The sequence below is a fragment of the Mesoplodon bidens genome (genome assembly GCF_964165515.1).
Source record: "Mesoplodon bidens genome assembly, chromosome: 13".
In the NCBI taxonomy this organism is placed as follows: domain Eukaryota; kingdom Metazoa; phylum Chordata; class Mammalia; order Artiodactyla; family Ziphiidae; genus Mesoplodon; species Mesoplodon bidens.
In genome coordinates this window covers 51,340,872-51,364,049 of record NC_138169.1, presented here as the reverse complement: position 1 = coordinate 51,364,049, position 23,178 = coordinate 51,340,872, and the positions used below count along the sequence as shown (strand labels likewise).

The following is a 23,178-nucleotide window of genomic DNA, read 5'->3' as shown; positions in this document are numbered from 1 at the left end:
TCCACTTCATTTAATTGTTTTTCTGGGGTTTTATCTTGTTCCTTCATCCGGTACATAGTCCTCTGCCTTTTCATTTTGTCTATCTGTGAATGTGGTTTTCATTCCATAGGATGCTGGATTGTAGTTCTTCTTGCTTCTGCTGTCTGCCCTCTGGTGGATGGGGCTATCTAAGAGGCTTGTGCAAGTTTCCTGATGGGAGAGACTGGTGGTGGGTAGAGCTGAATGTTGCTTGGGTGGGCAGAGCTCAGTAAACTTTAATCTGCTTGTCTGCTGATGGGTGGAGCTGAGTTCCCTCCCTGTTGGTTGTTTGGCCTGAGGCAACCCAGCACTGGAGCCTACCCAGGCTCTTTGGTGGGGCTAGTGGCAGACTCCGGGAGGGCTCATGCCAAGGAGTACTTCCCAGAACTTCTGCTGCCAGTGTCCTTGTCCTCACGGTGAGCCACAGCCACCCCCTGCCTCTGCAGGAGACCCTCCAACACTAGCAGGTAGGTCTGGTTCAGTATCCTATGGGGTCACTTCTCCTTCCCCCTGGGGCCTGATGTGCACACTACATTGCATGTGCCCTCCAAGAGTGGTGTCCGTTTCCCCAGTCCGGTCGAAGTCCAATCAAATCCTGCTAGCCTTCAAAGTCTGATTCTCTGGGAATTCCTCTTCCTATTGCCAGACCACCAGTTTGGGAAGCCTGATGTGGGGCTCAGAACCTTCACTCCAGTGGGTGGACTTCTATAGTATAATTGTTCTCCAATTTGTGAGTCACCCACCCAGCAGTTATGGGATTTGATTTTATTATGATTGTGCCCCTCCTACCATCTCATTGTGGCTTCTTCTTTGTCTTTGAATGTAGGGTAGCTTTTTTAGTGAGTTCCAGTGTCTTCCTGTCAATGACTGTTCAGCAGTTAGTTGTGATTCCAGTGCTCTTGCAAGAGGGAGTGAGTGCACGTCCTTCTACTCCGCCATCTTGAAAAAAATCTCCAAGTCCAAAGTTCCTCTCTTGACTAGGATTTGGAGGCTCTGGGTGGATGGACCAACACTGTCTGATGGGCTTGTGGAAGGGAGCACAATTGCTTATATAACACCGAGTCACTGAGTGTGACTTCAAGCTTGCTAGCAATCCTCAGTGCAGCAACTCAAAGGGGGAGAGGAATGATGGGCAGGAGTAGGAAGTAGGAGGAAGGGGGTTGCTGGCCCGTGCCTTGATCAACATATCCTGGTCGAACATCTCCTAAGGAATGTGGACACAAGCCACACTAGGCCCTGAGCATAAACCCAGCTCCTCTGTGTACATGAGGGAAGGGAGGCACATTCTCATTCCCTCAAGATCCCTGGGCACAGACTACCTTCCTCAGTGCAAGAAGACAGCCTAAAGTGTCTTTCTAAAGGCAAAGTAGGAGCATGGTAAAATGGCAAAATAGAGGAGGTTAAATATTCCCAGTGAGATTCACTAAAAATCTCATCTAATTAAAAACGATCATACTTCTAACACATGTGGGAGCCTTGCTGGGTGTGGATGCAGCACTTGTGCTAAATTTGCCTCCTGGAAAGCACAGAAGCCTCAGAACTGCCCTCCTGAGTGGGGCTGTGCACACAAGGAGAGTGTGGAGTTCGAGGAAGAAGGAAGCTAGTGAAGGCACTCTCTAGCTTCAAGAGGAAAAGAACTCTCTGTGTTCAAAAGACCAAGTTCTACTGAACACGTTGTTGATCTTAATGAGGGCAGCGATAGTTGAACACACAAAACCCAAAGTTAGTAGAAGGAAAGAAATCATAAAGATCAGAGCAGAAATAAATGAAATAGAGACTAAAAAGCAATAGAAAATATCAATGAAACTAAACTGGATCTTTGAAAAAATGAACAAAATTGATAAACCTTTAGCCAGACTCATCAAGGAAAAAACCTGAGAGGGCCCAAAGAAATAAAATTGGAAAAGAAAAAGAGAAGTTACAACCAACACCAATGAAATACAAATCATCAGAGATTACTACAACTCTACACCAATAAGACGAAAAACCTAGAAGGAATGGATGAATTCCTATGGGTCTTTGTTGCTGCGCGCAGGCTTTCTCTAGTTGCAGTGAGTGGGGGCTACTCTTCGTTGTGGTGCACGGGCTTCTCATTGCAGTGGCTTCTCTTGTTGCGGAGCACGGGCTCTAGGCATGCAGGCTTCAGTAGTTGTGGTTCATGGGCTCTAGAGCACAGGCTCAGTAGTTGTGGTGCATGGGCTTAGTTGCTCCGCAGCATGTGGGATCTTCCTGGACCAGGGCTTGAACCCATGTCCCCTGCATTGGCAGGCGGATTCTTAACCACTGTGCCACCAGGGAAGTCCCTATATGGGCAATTTATATATGTATGTATGTATGTATGTATGTATGTATGTATATGTATATATGTGTGCGTGTGTGTGTGTGTGTGTGTGTGTATATATATTGGCCACAGTACGTGGCATGCAGGATACAGGATATTAGCTCCTTGACCAGGGATCAAACCCATGCCCCCTGCAGTGGAAGCACGGAGTCTTAACCATTGGACCACAGGGAAGTCCCTGGGCAATTAATCTATGACAGAGGAGGCAAGATATACAATGGAGAGAAGACAACCTCTTCAATAAATGATGTTGGGAAAACTGGATAGTTATGTGCAAAAGAATCAAAATGGGCTACTCTTTCACATCACGTACAAAGATAAATTCAAAATGGATTAAAGACAAATGTAAGACTGAAACCATAAAACTTCTAGAAGAAAACATAGGCAGTAGTCTCTTTGACATCACTCTTAGCAATATTTTTTGGATATGTCTCCTCAGGGCAAGGGAAGCAAAAGCAAAAACAAACAAATGGGACTATGTCAAACTAAGAAGCTTTTGCACAACAAAGGAAACTATCAACAACAAATAGGACACCTACTGAATGGGAGGGGATATTTGCAAATGATGTACCCAATAAGAGGTTAATATCCAAAGTATACAAAGAATTCATACAATGAAACATAAACAAATAAACAAACAAAAGCCCTTGATTAAAAAATGGGCAGAGCGCCTGAATAGACAGTTTTCCAAAGAAGACATAGACGGCCAACAGGCACATGAAAAGATGCTCCGTCCCTATCAGTGGAATTGGTGCCCTTATAAAGGAGATCCCAGAGAGCTCCCTCACCCCTTCTACTAGGTGAGGACACGGGAAGAAGGAGCTGGCTGTGAACAAGGAAGAGGGGCCTGACCAGACACTGAATCTGCAAGCACCTTGACCTTGGACTCCCAGTCTCCAGAACTGTGAGAAATAAATACCTGTTGTTTATAAGCCAAAAAAAGAAAAAAGAGAAAGAAAAGGAAAAGAAAGAAAAGATGCTCAACATCACTAATCATCAGGGAAATGCAAATCAAAACCACAATGAGATATCACCTCATACCTGTCAGAATGGCTATCATCAAAAAGGCAAACAAATTACAAGTGCTGATGAAGATGTGGAGAAAAGGCAACCCTTGTGCACTATTGATGGGAATGTAAATTGGTGCAACCACAATGGAAAACAATATAGAGGTTCCTCAAAAAATTATAAATAGAACTACCATATGATCCAGCAATTCTACTCCTGAGTTGTTATCTAAAGAAAATGAAAACACTAATTCAAAAAGATATTTGCATCCCAATGTTCATTGCAGCATATTTACAATAGCCAAGATATAGAAGCAACCTAAGTTGAATGGATAAAGAGATATGGTACATATATACAATGGAATATTACTCAGACATAAAAAAGAATGACATCTTGCCATTTTTGACAACATGGATGGACTTAGGATATTACGGTAATTGTGAAGTAAATCGGACAGAGAAAGACAAATACTGTATGATTTTACTTATATGTGGAATCTGAAAAACAAAACAAATGAGCAAACATAACTAAACAGAAACAGAGTCATAGATGCAGAGAAGAAACAGGTAGTTGTCAGAAGCGGGGGGCGGGGGTGGGAGGAGGAGAGAAACAGGTGAGGGAAATTAAGAGGTACAAACTTTCAGCTGCAAAATAAATGAGTCAAGGTTATGAAATGTACAGTGTGGGGAATATAGTCAATAATTATATAATATCTTTGTATGATGACATATCATATCTAGACTTATCCTGATGATCATTTTGAAAGGTATAGAAATATTGAATCACTACGTTGTGTACCGGGGACTAACATAATGTTGTAGGTCAATTATACTTCAGAACAAACAAACAAACTCATAGAAAAAGAGATCAGATTACCAGAGGGGGGAGATGGGTGGGGGATTGGACGAAGGAAGTCAAAAGGTACAAACTTCCAGTTATTAGATAAATAAGTAGCAGGGATGTAATGTACAGCATGATAAATACAATGAACACTGCTGTATGTTATGTATGAAATTTAGGAGAGTAAATCCTAAGAGTTCCCTTCACAAGGAAAAATTACATATTGTTTTCTATTTCTTTAATTTTATATCTATCTGAGACGATTCACTAAACATACTAGGGTAATCGTTTCATGATGTATATAAGTCAAATCATTATGCTGTACACCTTAAACTTACACAGTGCTGTATGTCAATTATATCTCAAAAAACCTGGAAGAAAAAAAAAAGAATGGAGATAGTTGTAAAAGAGAAATTTTAATATATGCTGAAAAAAACTTTAGGAGATAACTTCCTGATGTTTCTCAGAAGCAGGTAAATCATAGTGTTCTATGTTTTCTTTCAACACAGGGAGCACCTGAGATCCTACAGACAGGTAACATGGAGAAGATAAATCCAAAGAGGTATGCATCAGGTACAGCCCAAAGTTCACCTGTGAACAAAACAGTAACAACAGAAGTTAGATTATTTTAGCAGTTAAAATAATTTTGTAAATAATAATGTTCCACTAAAATTATGTCAGATCTTTAAAAACATGTATTGGGACTTGATATGTCCTATCTGTCATTTAGTAGAAGGTAGTAAGAAACAAGGAGAATCCTAATATCCTAGACCACACAGATTCTCGTTTTAAAGTATTCTTTCCCAATAGTCAGCCTATACCTCTTTATTGCTGGACCTATTATTTTCTCCTTCCTGTGTACCCTGAGCTTCCCACAGGAGGGCTTCTTCCTCCTCTGGGCCTCTGACCACTGTCAGGCCGATTTCTGCTCTGTTCCCTGGTGTAAAAACCATTTTGTGAAAATAAGGGCAAAACTCAGCATTTTCTATAAGAATTCGTGACGTAAATTAAGTTCTCCAAATTCTCCAGAATAAGGATGGGAGGTCGAAAATGAAGAGTTGTGTAAGTCTACTCAAGGTTTGCCATCATCAGAGAGAGAAAAACAAATATCATATATTAACACATATATGTGGAATCTAGAAAAATGTTATAGACCAGGGGTCCCCAACCCCTGGGCCGCGGACCAGTAGCAGTCCGCGGTCTGTTAGGAACAGGGCCACACAGCAGGAGGTGAGCAGCGGGTGAGCAAGCAAAGCTTCATCTGCCGCTCCCCATCGCTCCCCATCGCCCCTGCTCACATTACTGCCTGAACCATCCCGGCATCTCCCATCCCCCTCCATGGAAAAACTGTCTTCCATGAAACCGGTCCCTGGTGCCAAAAAGGTTGGGGACTGCTGGTATAAACTATCTTATTCGCAAAGCAGAGAGAGAGACATAGACGTAGAAAACAAATGTATGGATACCAAGGGTGTAAGGGGGTGGGGTGGGAGGAATTGGGAGATTGGGATTGATACATATATACTATTAATACTATGTATAAAATAGAGAGCTAATGAGGACATACGGTATAGCACAGGGAACTCTACTTAATGCACCGTGGTGACCTAAATGCGAAGGAAATCCAAAAAAGAGGGGACATATGTATATGTATAGTTGATTCATTTTGCTGTACAGTAGAATCTAACACAATATTGTAAAGCAACTATACTCCAATAAAAATTAATTTCTAAAAAAAACCTACAAACAGTGAGAGCTGGAGAGGGCATGGAGAAAGGGAACCCTCCTATGCTGTTGGTGAGAATGGAAACTGATAATAGCCACTGTGGAGAACAGTATAGAGGTTCCTTAAAAAACTAAAAATAGAGCTACCAGTATGATCCAGCGGTCCCACTCTTGGGCGTATATCCAGAGAAAGCCATGATTCGAAAGGACATATGCACCCCAAGGTTCATTGCAGCCCTGTTTGCAATAGGCAAGACATGGAAGCAACCAAAATGTCCATCAACACATGAATGGATAAAGGAGATGTGGTCCATATAGACAATGGAGTATTACTCAGCCATAAAAAGGAATGAGATAACGCCATCTGCAGCAACACTGACAGACCTAGAGATATCATACTAACTGAACTAAGTCAGACAGGGAAAGACAAATATCATAGGATATCACTTATAGATGGAATCTAAAAATTGATACAAATGAACTACTTGACAAAACAGAAACAGACTCGCAGACTTAGAATAGAAACTTATGGTTGGGAGGGGAAGCGGGGGAGGGAGGGGTAAATTAGGAGGTTGAGATTAACATATACACACTAACGTATATATAAAACAGATCATCAACAAGGACCTGCTCTACAGCACAGGGAACTCTACTTGTTACTCTGTAATAACCTAAATGGGGAAAGAATCAGAAAAAGAATAGATATATGGATATGTATAACTGAATCAAGTTGCTGTCCACCTCAAACAAACACAACATTGTAAGTCAACTCTACACCAATATAAAATAAAAGTTAAATTAAAAAAAAAAAAAAAACGTTTGCCATCAATGCAGGTGAGCCAGTAACAACACTTTGGAGTATGTGATGTGCTCCCAGATCTGTGATGACATCAGTTGGCCACCACCACGTTCCAGGCCCCAAGCTAGGGACTGGGGATAAATTAATTCCTTAATATTTGTGTACATATAGGTGAAGAGTACATAGGAACTCTCTACTATCTTTGCAATTTTTCTGTAAATCTAAAATTATTCCAAATTGAAAAAATAAAAAGATTTGTGCACAAGAATTATTGTGATGCGGAGAAATACCACTTCCATGTACCACAGTATTGTGCCCACACATCCTCTCTCCTGGCAACCTGAATGGGGCAGGCTCCAGGTCCCCATGCCCCCAGTTGGCATGACCTGCCACAGCTAAGCAAACAGACTTGTTGGTATAATACTCAAGCGCAACAGCTCTGCAGACCATACCTGTCCATATCCGTAAGGAGAGTTTTGTCAATCAAATAATGTGAAACAAAACTCTGGTTTTGGAGAAACACAGGAAACAATGCAGAACATTTTACCATGAGTTAACTTGCCAGTTTATTACTGGGAAGAGATGAAATGCTTGCATTATTTCTGTTAATTTTCAAGAATTGTTCTGTGCAGCCTGATTGCTTATTTGGCTTCCTGGAATTCTTTGCAAACCAAAAGTCCTGACAGAAAGTGCAAGCCCGGAAATAAATGGATGTTCCTAATGAATCAATCTCTTAGAAGTTCAGCTTTTATAATCTGGGATCCACAACAACACTTAGTCATTTTAGCCCTCAAGAAGATGACTTACAAACTTAGTATAGTGAAATTTATTTTCTATGCAGCTACCCTATTCACCATAAGGCATTTTCATTCTTCATGAGATTTCTGTGGTGAAGAAAATAATGATTGAGACAATAGAATTACTTTACTTATTTACTATTTCTCTCTTTTTTTTTCCTTGGCCGCACCATACAGCATATGGTATCTTAGCTCGCAGACCAGGGGTGGAACACGTGCCCCCTGCAGTGCAAGCACAGAGTCTTAAGCACTGGACTACCAGGAAAGTCCCCCCCCACCTTTTTTTAAAAACTATTTCTTATCTATACTCCATATCTCTTCGACAAGATTTGAAAGCATCAAAAATACATGTCATAAAAATAGTGAGGAAATGAATGGAAAGGAAAAATAAGACAGTGTTGTGGATAAGGTCTGCACCTTGATGGTAGCCCATCAGCCTTACAAGGTTCTCCCACTTCTAAAAATTACTCAGCACTATTAAGGATTAGTTCTGGTGTAGACAATGCATCAGGAACTTAAAATGGGCTGTCATTTTTAGCAATCATGCTTACCTTTCTCTCTCGCCTCTCAGAAAGCTTTTGGAAAACATTTCGGTTTCTCTGCCCAGTTTGCTGATCGATGCAAATCATCTGGCATCTGTGACAAGGTCCCAAAACCTGGGAGGTGAGAAGAGAAAAGACAGCATTGCCATGAAAGTGACGAGACTGTCACACTCTGCAGGGAGGAATCTGGGTCCGGGAAGAATCGTTGTAAACAGCCAGTTTCAGAGTCACAGAGAAATACTCAAACTGCAAGGAGCCAGGAAGTGCCACCTCTTCCCAATGCCCGCTAGGGAAACACCCACATTCGTTTATCAGCTTAAAGGCTACAGCATCAGGGCTTTGAAGAAAACAAAGAGTGGTTGTGACTCACAGGTTGTTATCAGGGAATGTTGGGCTTCCTCCAGGGAAGAAAAGAACTGATTGGAGGGCATACTGGGAGAAGATGAACAGCCACACACCCTGCGCTGCTTTCGTTGCCACAGATCGCTCGAGACTGCGAGACTGCAGCAAGTAGCTCACGCAATCACACGCGCCCCCGTGAAACACACTCGCTGAGAGCTGAGAGCTGGTGGCTTTCTTTCTCTTTTTAAATTACTCCACAATACATAACGGACATTGTTCGGTGTCCGTTCACAGACAGCTACCTCATCCCCGGATTTTGCAGTTTTCACCATGGCCTGGCATTCCCATGGGTTGATGCGCTTAGCTCTTCTCCTTTGAAGCCATGTGCATAATTTCTAATGCTTTGCTGTAATCAATAATTTTGCAATAAAGGTCTTAATTCATATAACTCTCTTTCCTGTTTGGATTTTTCTTTAGGCTAAATCTCCCAAAAGGAGATTATAAAGTCAACAGGTATAAACATTTTATGACTTGATGATATCCAGTGAAAAACTGCTTTCCAAAAGAGATGTGTTAGATCTTTCCGCATTGCAACTGCTTCAGCACTGAGTATTATCACCAACAAACATCTCTTAACCATTTACTTAAAAAAATTTTTTAATTGAAGTATAGTTGATTTACAATGTCTCAGGTACACAGCAAAGTGATCTGAAAAAAGAATATAAATTATATAAATATATATATAATATTTATATTTATATAATACAATAATAATATAAATATATTCTTTTTTCAGATTCTTTTCTATTATAGGTTATTGCAAGATATCGAGTATAGTTCCCTGTGCTATACAGTAAGTCCTTGCTGTTTATTTTATGTATATTAGCATGTATCTGTTAATCCCAGATTCCTAATTTAGCATTTACTTTCTGAAAGGCACAGTATTAACTATAGCTTATACTTTTTAATGCCTGCACAGGACAACATTGTATGGATGTAGTGTACTTTATTTAATCAACTTCCCTTTTATGGAGACACAGATGTAGAAAACAAACATATAGATACCAAGGGGGAAGGGGGGTGGGTGGGAGGAACTGGGAGTTTGGGATTGACATATATACATTATTGATACTATGTATAAAATAGATAACTAATAAGAACATACATACAGCACAGGGAACTCTACTTAATGCACTGTGGTCACCTAAATGGGAAGGAAATCCAAAAAAGAGGGGATATATGTGTATGTATAGCTGATTCATTTTGCTGTACAGTAGAAACTAACATAATATTGTAAAGCAACTATACTTCAATAAAAATTAATTTAAAAAAACTTCCCGGGCTTCCCTGGTGGCGCAGTGGTTGAGAGTCCGCCTGCCGATGCAGGGCACGTGGGTTCGTGCGCTGGTCCGGGAAGATCCCACATGCCGCGCGGAGCGGCTAGACCCGTGAGCCATGGCCGCTGAGCCTGCGCGTCTGGAGCCTGTGCTCCGCAACGGGAGAGGCCACAACAGTGAGAGGCCCGCGTACCGCAAAAAAAAAAAAAAAAAAGAAAGAAACTTCCGTTTTGGGCTTCCCTGGTGGCGCAGTGGTTGGCAGTCCACCTGCCGATGCAGGGAACACGGGTTCGTGCCCCAGTCCAGGAAGATCCCACGTGCCGCGGAGCGGCTGGGCCCGTGGGCCATGGCCACTGGGCCTGCACGTCTGCAGCCTATGTTCCGCAACTGGAGAGGCCACAACAGTGAGAGGCCCGCGTACCGCAAACAAAAAAAAACTTCCCTTTTATGGATATTTAGGATATTCTCCAATTTTTCATATTTATAAAGTATTGCAATGAGTAATTTTGTAATATATCTTTGCATATTTGTAAGAGTATAATTTTATGGGATAGATTTCTATGAGTGAAATTATTGGGTCAAAGGGCATGCTTATTTTAACTTTCATTAATTGATGTTTATTAAGTATCATGACCTAAAGAAAGCAAAGCATCTCAGAAAGGTTTTTTTAGAGTCCTTCTTTTATTCATGTACTCAGGTACCTTACAACTTACTTGTTACAAGGTAAGTTTCTGACAGTGATCCTAGTCTAGTTGTAGTGCTTTCTCTTTTCCTTCTTTTCTTCCTTTATTTCTCCCTCTCTCTCCATCTACTCTGTACCACGCAGGATGTGTAAGAGCAGGTGTTTTTTTTTTTTTTTTTTTTTGGCAGTACGCGGGCCTCTCACTGTTGTGGCCTCTCTCGTTGCGGAGCACAGGCTCTGGACGCGCAGGCTCAGCGGCCATGGCTCACGGGCCCAGCCGCTCTGCGGCATGTGGGATCTTCCCGGACCGGGGCACGAACCCGTGTCCCCTGCATCAGCAGGCAGACTCTCAACCACTGTGCCACCAGGGAAGCCCTTTTTTTTCTTTTTTAACATCTTTATTGGAGTATAATTGCTTTACAATGGTGTGTTAGTTTCTGCTTTATAACAAAGTGAATCAGTTATACATATACATATGTTCCCATATCTCTTCCTTCTTACGTCTCCCTCCCTATCCCACCCCTCTAGGTGGTCACAAAGCACCGAGCTGATCTCCCTGTGCTATGCGGCTGCTTCCCACTAACTATCTATTTTACGTTTGGTAGTGTATATATGTCCATGCCACTCTCTCACTTTGTCACAGCTTACCCTTCCCCCTCCCCATATCCTCAAGTCCATGCTCTAGTAGGTCTGTGTCTTTATTCCCGTCTTACCCCTAGGTTCTTCATGACCTTTTTTTTTCTTAGATTCCATATATATGTGTTAGCATACGGCCTTTGTTTTTCTCTTTCTGACTTACTTCACTGTATGACAGACTCTAGGTCCATCCACCTCACTACAAATAACTCAATTTCATTTCTTTTTATGGCTGAGTAATATTCCATTGTATATATGTGCCACATCTTCTTTATCCATTCATCTGTTGATGGACACTTAGGTTGCTTCCATGTCCTGGCTATTGTAAATAGAGCTGCAATGAACATGGTGGTACATGACGCTTTTTGAACAACCCAATCCAAAAATGGGCAGAAGACCTAAATAGACATTTCTCCAAAGAAGATATACAGATTGCCAACAAACACATGAAAGGATGTTCAACACCATTAATCATTAGAGAATTGCAAATCAAAACTACAATGAGATATCTCACACTAGTCAGAATGGCCATCATCAAAAAATCTAGAAACAGTAAATGCTGGAGAGGGTGTGGAGAAAAGGGAACACTCTTGCACTGTTGGTGGGAATGCAAGTTGATACAGCCACTATGGAGAACAGTATGGAGGTTCCTTTAAAAACTAAAAATAGAATTACCATACAACCCAGCAATCCCATTACTGGGCATATACCCTGAGAGCAGGTGCTTTTATAGCATGGCAGGGACACAGCAACAGAAAATGAAGAAGAGTCAGCCGGGATGGAGGAAGGAGTGGAATGACAGAAGGCTGGTGCCAGAGAGGTCTGTGGAAGAGAAGAGAGATAATTCTTTCAAGGGGGAGCAGCTTCCAGGATAAGAGGAAGTTTAGAGAGTTAAATGGATAATAAAGATCTTTCCGACATCTTTTTCTTCTATTGGTGCCACGCAGTTTACCCCTACCCCAAACCCCAGACCTCTGAAATCCTTCATTAAGGGTTAAATTATTGTTTACTGCTTTCCTGGAAGTTAGAGTGATGTTCCATTTGAGTGCAGTAGCCCTATTACAATCAGTTTATACAACTGGCTAATTACTGTTATTAAGATAATTTCATTCCCCACTGAAGAACTGGGGACATTCTGTGAAGATGACCCAGCCTTCTGTCCCCAGCTATTCCATAGCTTTCCTGCCCATTCATTCAATGAGCAGTTTGGAGCACTTACTCTGGGTAAGGACTGTCCTAGACCCCAGAGGAACAGCAGGGACTAAACAGACTTGGTCCCCACCCTCGTATGCTCTGAAGAAATAAGGAGACACTGTGCAGAGTGTGACCTTGTGGTGGGTCAGGAACAGCCTTTCCAAGGAGGTAACATCTGAGCTGAGACCCTGTAGGAGCTGGAGGAAAAGTGCTCCAGGTGGAATGGACAGCAGGGCTAAGGTGCTAAGGCAGGAAGCTTGGCTTGTTTAGGGAATGGAGAGAAGGTCTGCAGGACAGGCAGACGGGGAGGGGTGATGAGCTCAGGGAGATGGGAGAGGCCGGGGGGTCAGGTCTCGGGGGCCTTATCCACCCTAAGGAGGAATGTAGATGTTAGCTGAAGACTTCAGGTTTGGAGAGCCCAAAGCCTGGGGAGGGAGGGCATCCTGGAGGCTTTGCCTCTAACTGCAAGCTGCTCCCCAGCTGCCAATGAGGCCAGAAGCGAGAGAGCATGGGGAGAAGGTACAGCCACCACGGGCACTGAAGGACCATGAGGCATCTGGGTCCTCCTCCACAAGCTCCAGACAGCGAGAAAATCCAGCAAGTTTCAGGAGGAGGATGTTCTCATAGACACAAGCATTCCAAGAAACAGAGTTGAAGCCTAGACACGGCGACAAAGTCTGTACCTTCATCACCTGTACGTTCTCTCTTCCCCACGTGAAACTGCTGCCCTCCTCGGAGGAAGGAGAGATGGATCATTCCAAGGGGCACCCCAGGATGCAGATGTTACATACCCTTCTGCTGAGATTTTGTGGGTAAGAGTCAACGCCTGGTGGGGGATGGGGGGCACGTGATGGGGCATGGGATTCCCTGCTACCTGCTACCATCCCGGCCTAGGACTGAGGTCAATCCCCATTGGCAACCCTTGAGGAAGGATAATAGAACTTCTGGGAACTTACCTGGAAATGCAAGGAACCAACTGAAACTTCATCCCATTTCTCTTCTTCAAAAGCCCTTGTTCCATTGGTAATAATATTGGCACGGAAACGTGAGATGAGATTATTCACTGGGAATAATTCTTCCTTTCCGTTCTCATCACTGTTTAAGACATACCAAAAAGAGAAAAGGTGGGGAGGGGTGGATAACTGCACTATTGTAATAATTCAACATTTCTCCCACTCGATGCCTGAGTTCATCAATTGTACTCTGGCCTGAGGCTTCGATGATCAGAACAAGCTTTTATCATGAGTGCAAGGCCAAGAGACACACATCTGTTGGAAAGACCTCCATGATCTCCCTGGAATATGGTCCCATCTCCATGGAGAAGCCCACAAGAGGCAGTGCAATGGGTGAGTAGATCTTTGCTGAAGAGATGAAAAACTTTGGAAACCAAGTGAACTGGGATCGAGTGAATAAACTTATGAGAAAATACCAATTCTACAGACTCAGGACAAGGCATTTAAAGACTGTCAACAGGCTTAATTATCAAGGACCTAAAACGTATCAAGAGCTCATACTCTTTTTGGATATTAGAACATCCTAAAGCAACATAGAGTATACATGGGAGGTTTTAATATTTATTTCCTATAGAGAACCGATTGGTGGTTGCCAGGGGTGGGGGGAAGGGTGGGCAAAATGGGTGAAAGGGGTCAAAAGATACAAACTTCCAGTTATAAAATAAACAAATCATGGGGATGTAATGTATAGCATGGCAACTATAGTTAATAATACTATATTGTCTAAAAAACGACTGTATTACATATTTAAAAGGTGCTAAGAAAATAAATCTTAAGTACTCATAACAAGAAAAAAATTTTGCGGGACTTCCCTGGTGGTGCAGTGGTTAAGAATCCACCTGCCAGCGCGGGGGACGCGGGTTCAATCCCCGGTCTGGGAAGATCCCACATACCGTGAAGCAACTAAGCCCATGTGCCACAACTACTGAGCCTGCACTCTAGAGCCCGCGAGTCACAACTACTAAGCCCATGTGCCACAACTACTGAAGCACGCGTGACTAGAGCCCATGCTCCACAACAAAGACAAGCCACTGCAATGAGAAGCCTGAGCACCATAACAGAGTAGCCCCCGCTCTCTGGAACTAGAGAAAGCCTGCGCATAGCAATGAAGACCCAACACAGGCAAAAATAAATAAATAAATAAATTTATAAAAAATGAAAAAGATATAAACAATCTTTAAAAAAAAATTTCCAGCTATGTGTGAAGACAGATGTTTACTAGACTTACTGTGATCATTTCTCAGTATATACAAATATAGAATCATGTTGTACACCTGAAACTAATATAATGTTGCATGTCAATTGTATCTCGATTAAAAATTTTATTTCCGGGCTTCCCTGGTGGCGCAGTGGTTGAGAGTCCGCCTGCCGATGCAGGGGACACGGGTTCGTGCCCCGGTCCAGGAGGATCCCACATGCCGCAGAGCGGCTGGGCCCGTGAGCCAGCGCGTCCGGAGCCCGTGCTCCGCAACGGGAGAGGCCACAACAGTGAGAGGCCCACGTACCTCAAAAAAAAAAATTTATTTCCTAGCTTCCATCCCGTTTGCAGTTTTAACTAAGCATATGCTATTTTTGTAATTCTTGTTTAAAATTTTTTTTATTAGCACAAGTTACCATAAAACAGCTCCCTGCACCTCCATGCACCCCCTCCCCTAAGGTAAAAAAGCATCTGAAAACTTCAACAGAGGAACACACTGTCTGATCCCATTAAATTGAGTTTAAGAAAAGGTGAAACTATCTAGGGTGAAAGAAGGCATAACAGTGGCAACCTTCAGTGGGGTTGACTAAGAAGGGACATGAGGAAGGGGTCTATGGTTCTAGAAATGTTCTCTACTTGATCTGGATGGTGGTTACGTGGGTATATACATGTGTAAACATTCACTGAACTATGTACTTATGATTTTTGCACTTTGTTGTACTTTAATGAAAATTTTTGAAGTTTGAAGGGAGGGAAATCCTTGAGCATGACTGGAATTTGCCCTGGAGACAGAACTGAAAGACGCTGGGGGGGAGTAAGGGGTCCCATGTCTGTATCTCAAAGCCCCTGGCATGTGAAAAGCCAGGGACCAGGATACCCAAGTCCAACTTTACCACTATGTGCAACACCCACAATCGATGAGGACTGCAGGGCCCTTGTGGGAAATGAGAGGGTTAGCACTTTCCAGTCCTAAAATCCTTTGATTCTGGATTTACCGTCCAGGTTACAAACAACAACAACAACAACAAAACCAAAAAACAAACAAAAAACAAACAACAAAAAAAAACCCCAACCCCCTTTGTGCTTTGTAATAGGGAAGGTTTTATGTCCAAAAGCTACCATGGCCCGCATGGAGACAAAATCATCCATCAAATTTGAAAACAGAACCAGGGACGCTCACTATGTACTACCCACAGGCTGTTTCTCTTACCTTTGACCACCTGGCCTTCCTACCTCCTGCTTGTCAGCCCTGCACTAAACTAGGACTGCAGGAACCAGGGCTGCAGCAAGCCTGTCCCCACCTCCTCTCTTTCCACACCAAGAATCCCAGAAAACTGCAGACCTGCTCCATCCAGGGCCCAGGGTACCTGAGGAAGGGGGTCACTCAGTACCAGGAAAACTCAGTGAACGCCCAGGGACCAGGCATCACACTTCAGCTCCTAAAGACGGCAGCCTGGACCTCGGCAAGGGAACACTGTTGTGTGTTTTTGCCAATGACTATAAACAGGAATTACTACAAACAGCCCATTTTTGTAGTTTTTATTAAACTATATGTGTACATGTTTGTTCATGTGCACACATGTGCCCAGGACCACAGGGCATGTGAGCGTCACGGGAGCCCCGGCTCACGGTGTTCACAGGTGTGGACCATGAATGATCTGCCGGTCCCAACTCTTACGTAAGAGCTGAGTGATTTTTCTTTTTTGCCCCAATTGTCTGATTACCTTGGGACTTCAATTTCCTCTGAAGGACAATGAGGGGGCTTGAATCAACCAAGACCCTTTCTAGAGCTGACCTTTCCAGGACCCTTGGGAGATCCCTGGGAGTGAGCAGGCAAGGGTGCTAGTTCTGTCTGATGATACAAACAAATAGTATCTACAATTACAACTTTAAAAGCTTTCATAATCACTCTTCTTTTCACTCAAAATGACTGTGGAAGTAATGCAAGGCTCCTAGGGACCAGGGGACAGTGGGAGAGTGGGCAACAAAAGTGGGTCCAGGGGGCTTCCCTGGTGGTGCAGTGGTTGAGAGTCCGCCTGCTGATGCAGGGGGCACAGGTTCGTGCCCCGGTCCTGGAAGATCCCACATGCTGCGGAGCGGCTGGGCCCGTGAGCCATGGCCGCTGAGCCTGCATGTCCAGAGCCTGTGCTCCACAACGGGAGAGGCCACAACAGTGAGAGGCCCGCGTACCGCAAAAAAAAAAAAAAAAAAAGTGGGTCCAATTGCTGGCAATTACATTCAACTAAATGTTTAAGAATTGAAATGATTAAAAATGAGGGCTGGGATTCTCCACTAAGCATCTTGAGGGCATCAAGAAGGACATTGGAAGATAAAAGAGAACCCTCTAAAAGATAAAGGGAAACTGGCCTAAAAACTTTTGTGACTTCTCTGGGCCTCAGTTTCTCAATCAAGGGTCTGGACTCATGATTCTCAGATCTTTTCTCCCCAGGGAGGTGACCAGCTCACTCCCAGGGGCAAGTAGTTACACCTGTCTGCTATTCCCAAGGTAAATAGCAAACAGTACAGGGATCTTACCTGGTGCTTAATTGTCGCTGAAGTTCCAAAACACTGGATCTGTTTATCAGCAGATACTGTGCCTCATTCACCAGAGAGAGGGTGGCTGTTGTACAAGCAGATTGATCTAAAAGTGATGGAGTATTTAAAAGAAGAGTTGCTGGAGAGGGAAGCAACCTAAGTGTCCACTGATGGATAAATGGTTAAGGAAATGTGATATACATACACAGTGGAATATTATTCAGCCATAAGAAAATGAAATATCACCATTTAACGACAACATGGATGGACCTTGAGGGTATTATGCTAAGTGAAAAGTCAGACGGAGAAAGACATATACTGTATAATCTCACTTAGATACGGAATCTAAAACAAAACAAAACAAGCTCATAGATCCAGAGAACAGATTGGTGGTTGCCAGAGGGGGGGTGGGGGTGGGGGGGTTGGCAAAATAGGTGAAGGTCAAAAGGTATGAACTTCCACTTATAAAATATATAAGTCCTGGGGATGTAATGTCTAGTGTGGTGACTACAGTTAATAATACTGTATTGCATATTTGAAAGTTCTCATCATAAGAAAAAATTTTGTAACTGTGTGATGATGGATATTAACTGGATTTATCGTGATGATCATTTTGCAATATATACAAATGTCAAATTATTATGTTGTACGCCTGAAACTAATATAATGTTGTATGTCAATTATACCTAAATTTAAAAATCAAGATAAAATAAATTAGAAAAGAAGAGTTGCTTTCTTGGAATGCAAATGAATCATGCTTCCATTGACTTGCATTTTTTAAATTTAATTTTTATCTTATAGTAGAGTGTAGTTGATTTACAATGTTGTGTTAGTTTCAGGTGTAAGCAAAGTGATTCAGCTATACATATACATATATTCATTCTTTTTCAGATTCTTTTCCCATATAGGTTATTACAGAATATTGAGTAGAATTCCTGGCCTGGTTAGTACTTGGATGGAAGACTTGCATTTTTAAATATTTGGGACTGTTTCTAAAGGGAAGAAAATGGTGCCCTGGAAATAAAAAATGTTCTAAGCATGTCTCAAACTTCTCAAAAACAGAAAGAACATAAGCTCCTAGAACATTCTGTTGATAATCTGGAAAAAAATAAGAAAATGCTGAAGTTAAATTGTTCCAGCAAAGGAAACTTGGAGGCAACACTTAGAGGAGGAGAGATGGGGCTGCAGGGTGGAGGTGGGGAAGTGGTGGGGCGTGGTGGGGGTAGGGCCCTTCCCCGAGCAAGAAGGGCCTTGATGAGGGTCACAGGCTTAGTGAGAGCTTCTGAATCTGGTCAGTGAATCTAGTCAGGGAGAAGCTGGGTTCTGCCCCTGGGCAAGTGTGTAATGTTGACTTTAGAAATAAATAATACAAGTTTTAAAGCTACTGAAAAGAAAAAAAAAAGAGTGGAGGAAAATATCAAGGGCCTCCAGAACTACTGCAGCCCATCACCCAGCTTCCAGCTCCCACTTTTTGGGCATGCCATAGCTGTCTCTACACATAATGTTGATAATAAAGGCTGGCCGGGCCAAAACCTAGTGAGCTGTCTCTGAACTAGGCCTGTGGACCCCAGAGTACCCGAGAATGGACACTTCCAAGAGAATCGCTTACAGATTCTCTACTTCCATGTCTTCTTTGCTAAAATGGCTCTGTCAAAGCAGTGAGGTGCAATCCCAGGCCCCTCCACAAAAGGCCCTTCTCACCCTTCACAGGGCAAAGGCCACACCTCTCCTATGGCGCATTGCCCCTGGGGGCTAAAAATCTCCAGGGTGGAAAACAAAAGACCAGTTCAAAACCCTGGGGTCTGTGCTGAGAAAATAAAAGTCTCTCAAGCTTGAGTGACTGATCCTCCTGTAGGTCAGATGGGCTCCAATTCTTTGCTAACCACAAAACTGCGGGAACTAATTAAGTTGTCAAGTGACAGATGATTAAAGTCATCTTGATGTTAGATCCCTGTGCCTCAGATGAAAGGTTTGAGTGACAGCGCATTAACCAAACACCTTCATCCCCAGCTGTTTATTGACTTAAATAAGATTCTTCAGAAGAGAACCAGTGCTGAACACCAGCTATTCTGATCATAGGTGACAGTCATTCATGGACATGGGAATTAATCACAGGTGGCCAGCCATCTCATTAAGAGATTCATTTTCCACTATTTTTTTCTCTTTATGTTTAATAACTATTTTTCAAAATTTATAATATACTTTTGTTGTTTGATCAACTGTGTACTATTAAAAACTATGATAAGAACTCAACCTAGGAAAAATTTCCTAACACTGAGACTCTACAATCACAGGAAACTTTAAGAAATTTTATACATTTCAATTTATATATAATTTTAGTTTCAGATAAATATGATAGGGTGATCAAGGAAAGATTTTCAAGCATAAAATATATAACACTAAGATAAAATTCCTTCAAGGAAGTGGAATGGAAATACAAGTTGAAGAAAGAAAATGAAAGAAAGAAAATTTCTGTACATTAAGAAACAGTTTGTGGGGTGGGATGGGGAGGGTGGGAGGGAGGGAGACGCAGGAGGGAAGGGATGTGGGAACAGATGTATATGTATGACTGATTCACTTTGTTATAAAGCAGAAACTAATAAAAGAATATATATTGTTATTTAAAAATAAATGTAAAACTATCTAAATAACATATGATCCTCAAAATAATAAAAAGTACCAATATATAAAATAGAAAAAAAAACAGTTTGTTTATACACATATTTTTAAATTAATACTCATAAGACTCAAATCACTATGGTATTGAGACTCCACTGGCTTATATTTAAAAGGGCAATGTACAAGTTTTAATTTTAAATGACTACAGGCGCACATTGTTTTATTGCATTTCACTTTATCATGCCTCGCAAGTACCTCACAGGTATTAAGTTTTTTACAAATTGAACGTTTGTGGCAACCCTGCATCAAGCAAGTCTATTGCACCATTGTTCCAACTGTATTTGCTCACTTCATGTCTCTGTGTTGCATTTTGGTAGTTCTCACAATATTTCAAACTTTTTCATTATTATATTCGTTATAGTGATCTGTGATCAGCGATCTTTGATGTTACTATGACTTGCTGAAGGCTCAGATGATGGTTAGAGTTTTTTAGCAAGTAAGTATTTTTAATTAAGTTATGCACACTGATTTTTAGACTTAATGCTATTACAAACTTAATAGATTACAATAGAGTGTAAACGTAACTTTTATACGCACTGGGAAACCAAAAACTTTTTGTGACTTGCTTTATTGTAGTGATCTGGAACCGAACCCTCAGTATCTCCAAAGTAAGCCTGTATATTTGCAATATGCTGGAAATCACATGTTTTGCAACTTTTTTTTTAAATTTAGATGACAACGTAAAGAGGTAGTGTAGCTTTAAAAAATGTCTTCTAAGGTGTACCAACACAAAAATGTTCAAAGGCCTAGACCTAGACCATCAGAGACCTCTCCACCATAAATGGCATCCTTGAAGTATAATATTCACAAGCTGACACTCCTGATCCTGTATCGAGCAGCCAACAGATTCACTCTGCTCCCACCTTTGCCTACCCAGGCCCCATCTCCCACTAGGACAGTCACTGCCGCCTCCTGCCTGGCCTCTTTGCTTCCTTCATTTCCCTCTCCCTTGCAGCCTCCACACCTCACCAGGGGTGTCTTTCTAATGCAAGCTGCATCATGAAACTCCCCAGGGTAGAATTCTTCAGTTCTTCAACCTGAAGACAGTGCTTACTCACTCCTCAGCAGCACATTCATCTCTTCTCCCCAGCTCTGCCCCATCACTCCCCTACCCGTCTGACCCTCCTAAACCCATCTCTGAACCCATGAAATGCCAAGCTCTGCCATGCTGCTCCTCAGTAATCTTCTTGCCTCTCTCTTCCTGGAACACTTCTACTCTCCTGTTAAGATGCAACTCCAAACTCACCTCTTCCCTGAAGCCCTCCATGACTCACTCCAGGTGTAGATTTACAAGCCAGTCTCCCAGGGAGCTAGTGACTAAGCCAGGTCATTCCTGCACAAACCAGTAATGTGACAACTCTCCAGTCCATTCATTTATTCATCTGGTATTTACTGAGCAACTACTATGTGCCAGGTCTGTTCCAAGCCCTGAACAAAGCAGAGAAAAATCCCTCCCTCACAGAGCTTATGATCTAACACAGGGAAGGCAGAACATAAACAGGATAACGGAGTCAAATGCATGGCCTATAGGATGTGAAAAGTGCCACAGAGAAAAATAAAACAGGGAATGAGCTGGAGGTTCAGGTAGGGGCCCTGGTTCTAAGGAGGGCAGCCAGGCAAGGCTCCCCCGAGCAGGCGACATTTGAGCAGACACCTGAAAACCCTCTCTTCCTATGTGGTACCGTTAGCTCAAAGTACTTTCTTCTCTGCTGTCTCATTTTATGCTCACAACAGCTTATGGCAGGAAAAACTGTCAAAACCCTTAAATCTAAGTAGATGACATGCTGTCACAATGTTCTGCCATCGAGTTCTACAGAAGTTCAACACCCTGAGGTTCAAGGATTTGCCAAGGTCTCAACAACTATTTGGTGTCAGGGCCAAGACTAGAAATCCAGATTTTCTTAGTATGCAGCAAGCTACCAAAGTTTTTCTTTAACAAAACTTAATTGTGCTTCTAAACATGCAGGACTGAGGCAGAGAGCTTGAGCAGAGGCTGCAAGCCCCCCTCGGCCTCCTCGGGCTCATCCTGGAGACCACACATGGGTCCTGCTGACCTGGGGGCCACTACAGCACCTTTCTGCCAGAGGCTGACCACCCCTACTTTCTGTTCATGAGCACGTTTGCCCTGTCAATCCATTTTGTGGGCTGATTTTCACGTCTGCAAGGGTAAACCCAAGTGCCTGTCCCCTAAGAAGCCATCCGAAATGTGATACCTTTGCCTCGTTTCTTCCTTGCATTTCTTTGGAAGTCTGAACTTTGTTTGATTAAATGATATGGACGGCCAAAAAACTTTGACAACCAGCTTGAAATTTTTTCTCCACAGTCATAAGTATTTACCCTGGCAGAAAAAAAAAAAAAAGGAAAGATGTTATGTAGTATTCCTTTAAATAATTGAAATAGCAAAAAGTTATGTAATATAATATTATATAATTAATATAATATAATATATAATATAAAAACATGAAGCCCCCAACAAGACAGAAATCTAAAGTGACAAGTGTGCTTAGGAAATCGCAATGAGATTTCCAAGGCACAGGAAGGCCTGGGATCTGGAGCTTATGCAAAGCTTTCAGATCAAATTAAAAGCTTTAGAAATTTCTCTTGAAAGACTTTGTTTATATTACTTACAGCCACTGAGAACCACAAAGCTTGGAATTTAAGAGCTTCCAGAGCATTATTTTGCTTTAAGAAGCTCTGGAACCCAGACCGGTGTCCTGGTTTTTTTTTACTATAGGCCTGACTGGAATATCTTCTCTCACGGCCACGCTGTAGGGACTGACGTGTTTGGTTTCTGAAAAGAACACTATGGCCATAAGTCACCGATATAAGTACTCTTTTTTTTTTTTTTTTTTTTTTTTGCTATACGCCGGCCTCTCACTGTTATGGCCTCTCCCGTTGCGGAGCACAGGCTGCAGACGCGCAGGCTCAGCAGCCATGGCTCACGGGCCCAGCTGCTCCGCGGCATGTGGGATCCTCCCGGACTGGGGCACGCACCCATGTCCCCTGCATCGGCAGGCGGACTCTCAACCACTGCGCCACCAGGGAAGACCATAAGTACATTTTTTGATCTGGTTTTTAAAAACTCTTCAAACTTCTAGAATTTTTAAATAGAATTTTAAAATTTTTAAAAATTATAATCTACACATCATCAGAGCTAATCATGCAAAATTGCTAATAACTTACATTGGGATTACAAGATAGATATTACTGAAAACTTGTCCTTAATTTTTACTGGGAAAAATAGCTGCCTTTAGGCTCTAGAAAGGAAAGGGAAGAATGAAACTTTGCTTTGTAGACATTCTCTCTGGTGCTTTGAGAGATGCACCTAAGTCCATTTTTCATTATATTGAGTACTTGTGGTTCTGAGTATAAGAAGCCTGACCTCTAGCTATCGAAAAGCTTTGTTAACCAGAAAACGCCATTCCTCTCAGTTGCAGCTAAATGAAATCTACAACCAGGGAAGAGCCTGATAAATAATTGCAGGTACCCCTAGAT

General features: G+C 42.3%; 1 protein-coding gene across 3 annotated transcripts in view; it reads right to left on the bottom strand.

Annotated features, from left to right (window-relative positions):
- Positions 1-4,594: 4,594 nt before the first annotated feature.
- The window catches only part of MOCOS (molybdenum cofactor sulfurase), a gene marked incomplete at its 5' end in the record, with an annotated part of 55,062 nt that continues 36,478 nt past the window's right edge, over positions 4,595-23,178 (bottom strand). Inside the window, 5 exons of one of the 3 annotated variants that reach the window (XM_081252460.1) lie at positions 4,595-4,798; positions 8,077-8,181; positions 13,215-13,353; positions 17,005-17,110; positions 21,897-22,021. In XM_081252460.1, the coding sequence (XP_081108586.1) occupies positions 4,646-4,798; positions 8,077-8,181; positions 13,215-13,353; positions 17,005-17,110; positions 21,897-22,021 (628 nt within the window). In that variant the 3' untranslated portion in view covers positions 4,595-4,645. Of the gene's footprint in view, positions 4,799-8,076; positions 8,182-13,214; positions 13,354-17,004; positions 17,172-21,896; positions 22,022-23,178 lie in introns of those variants that run through there. The other 2 variants (XM_081252461.1, XM_081252462.1) reach the window with 2 other exon arrangements.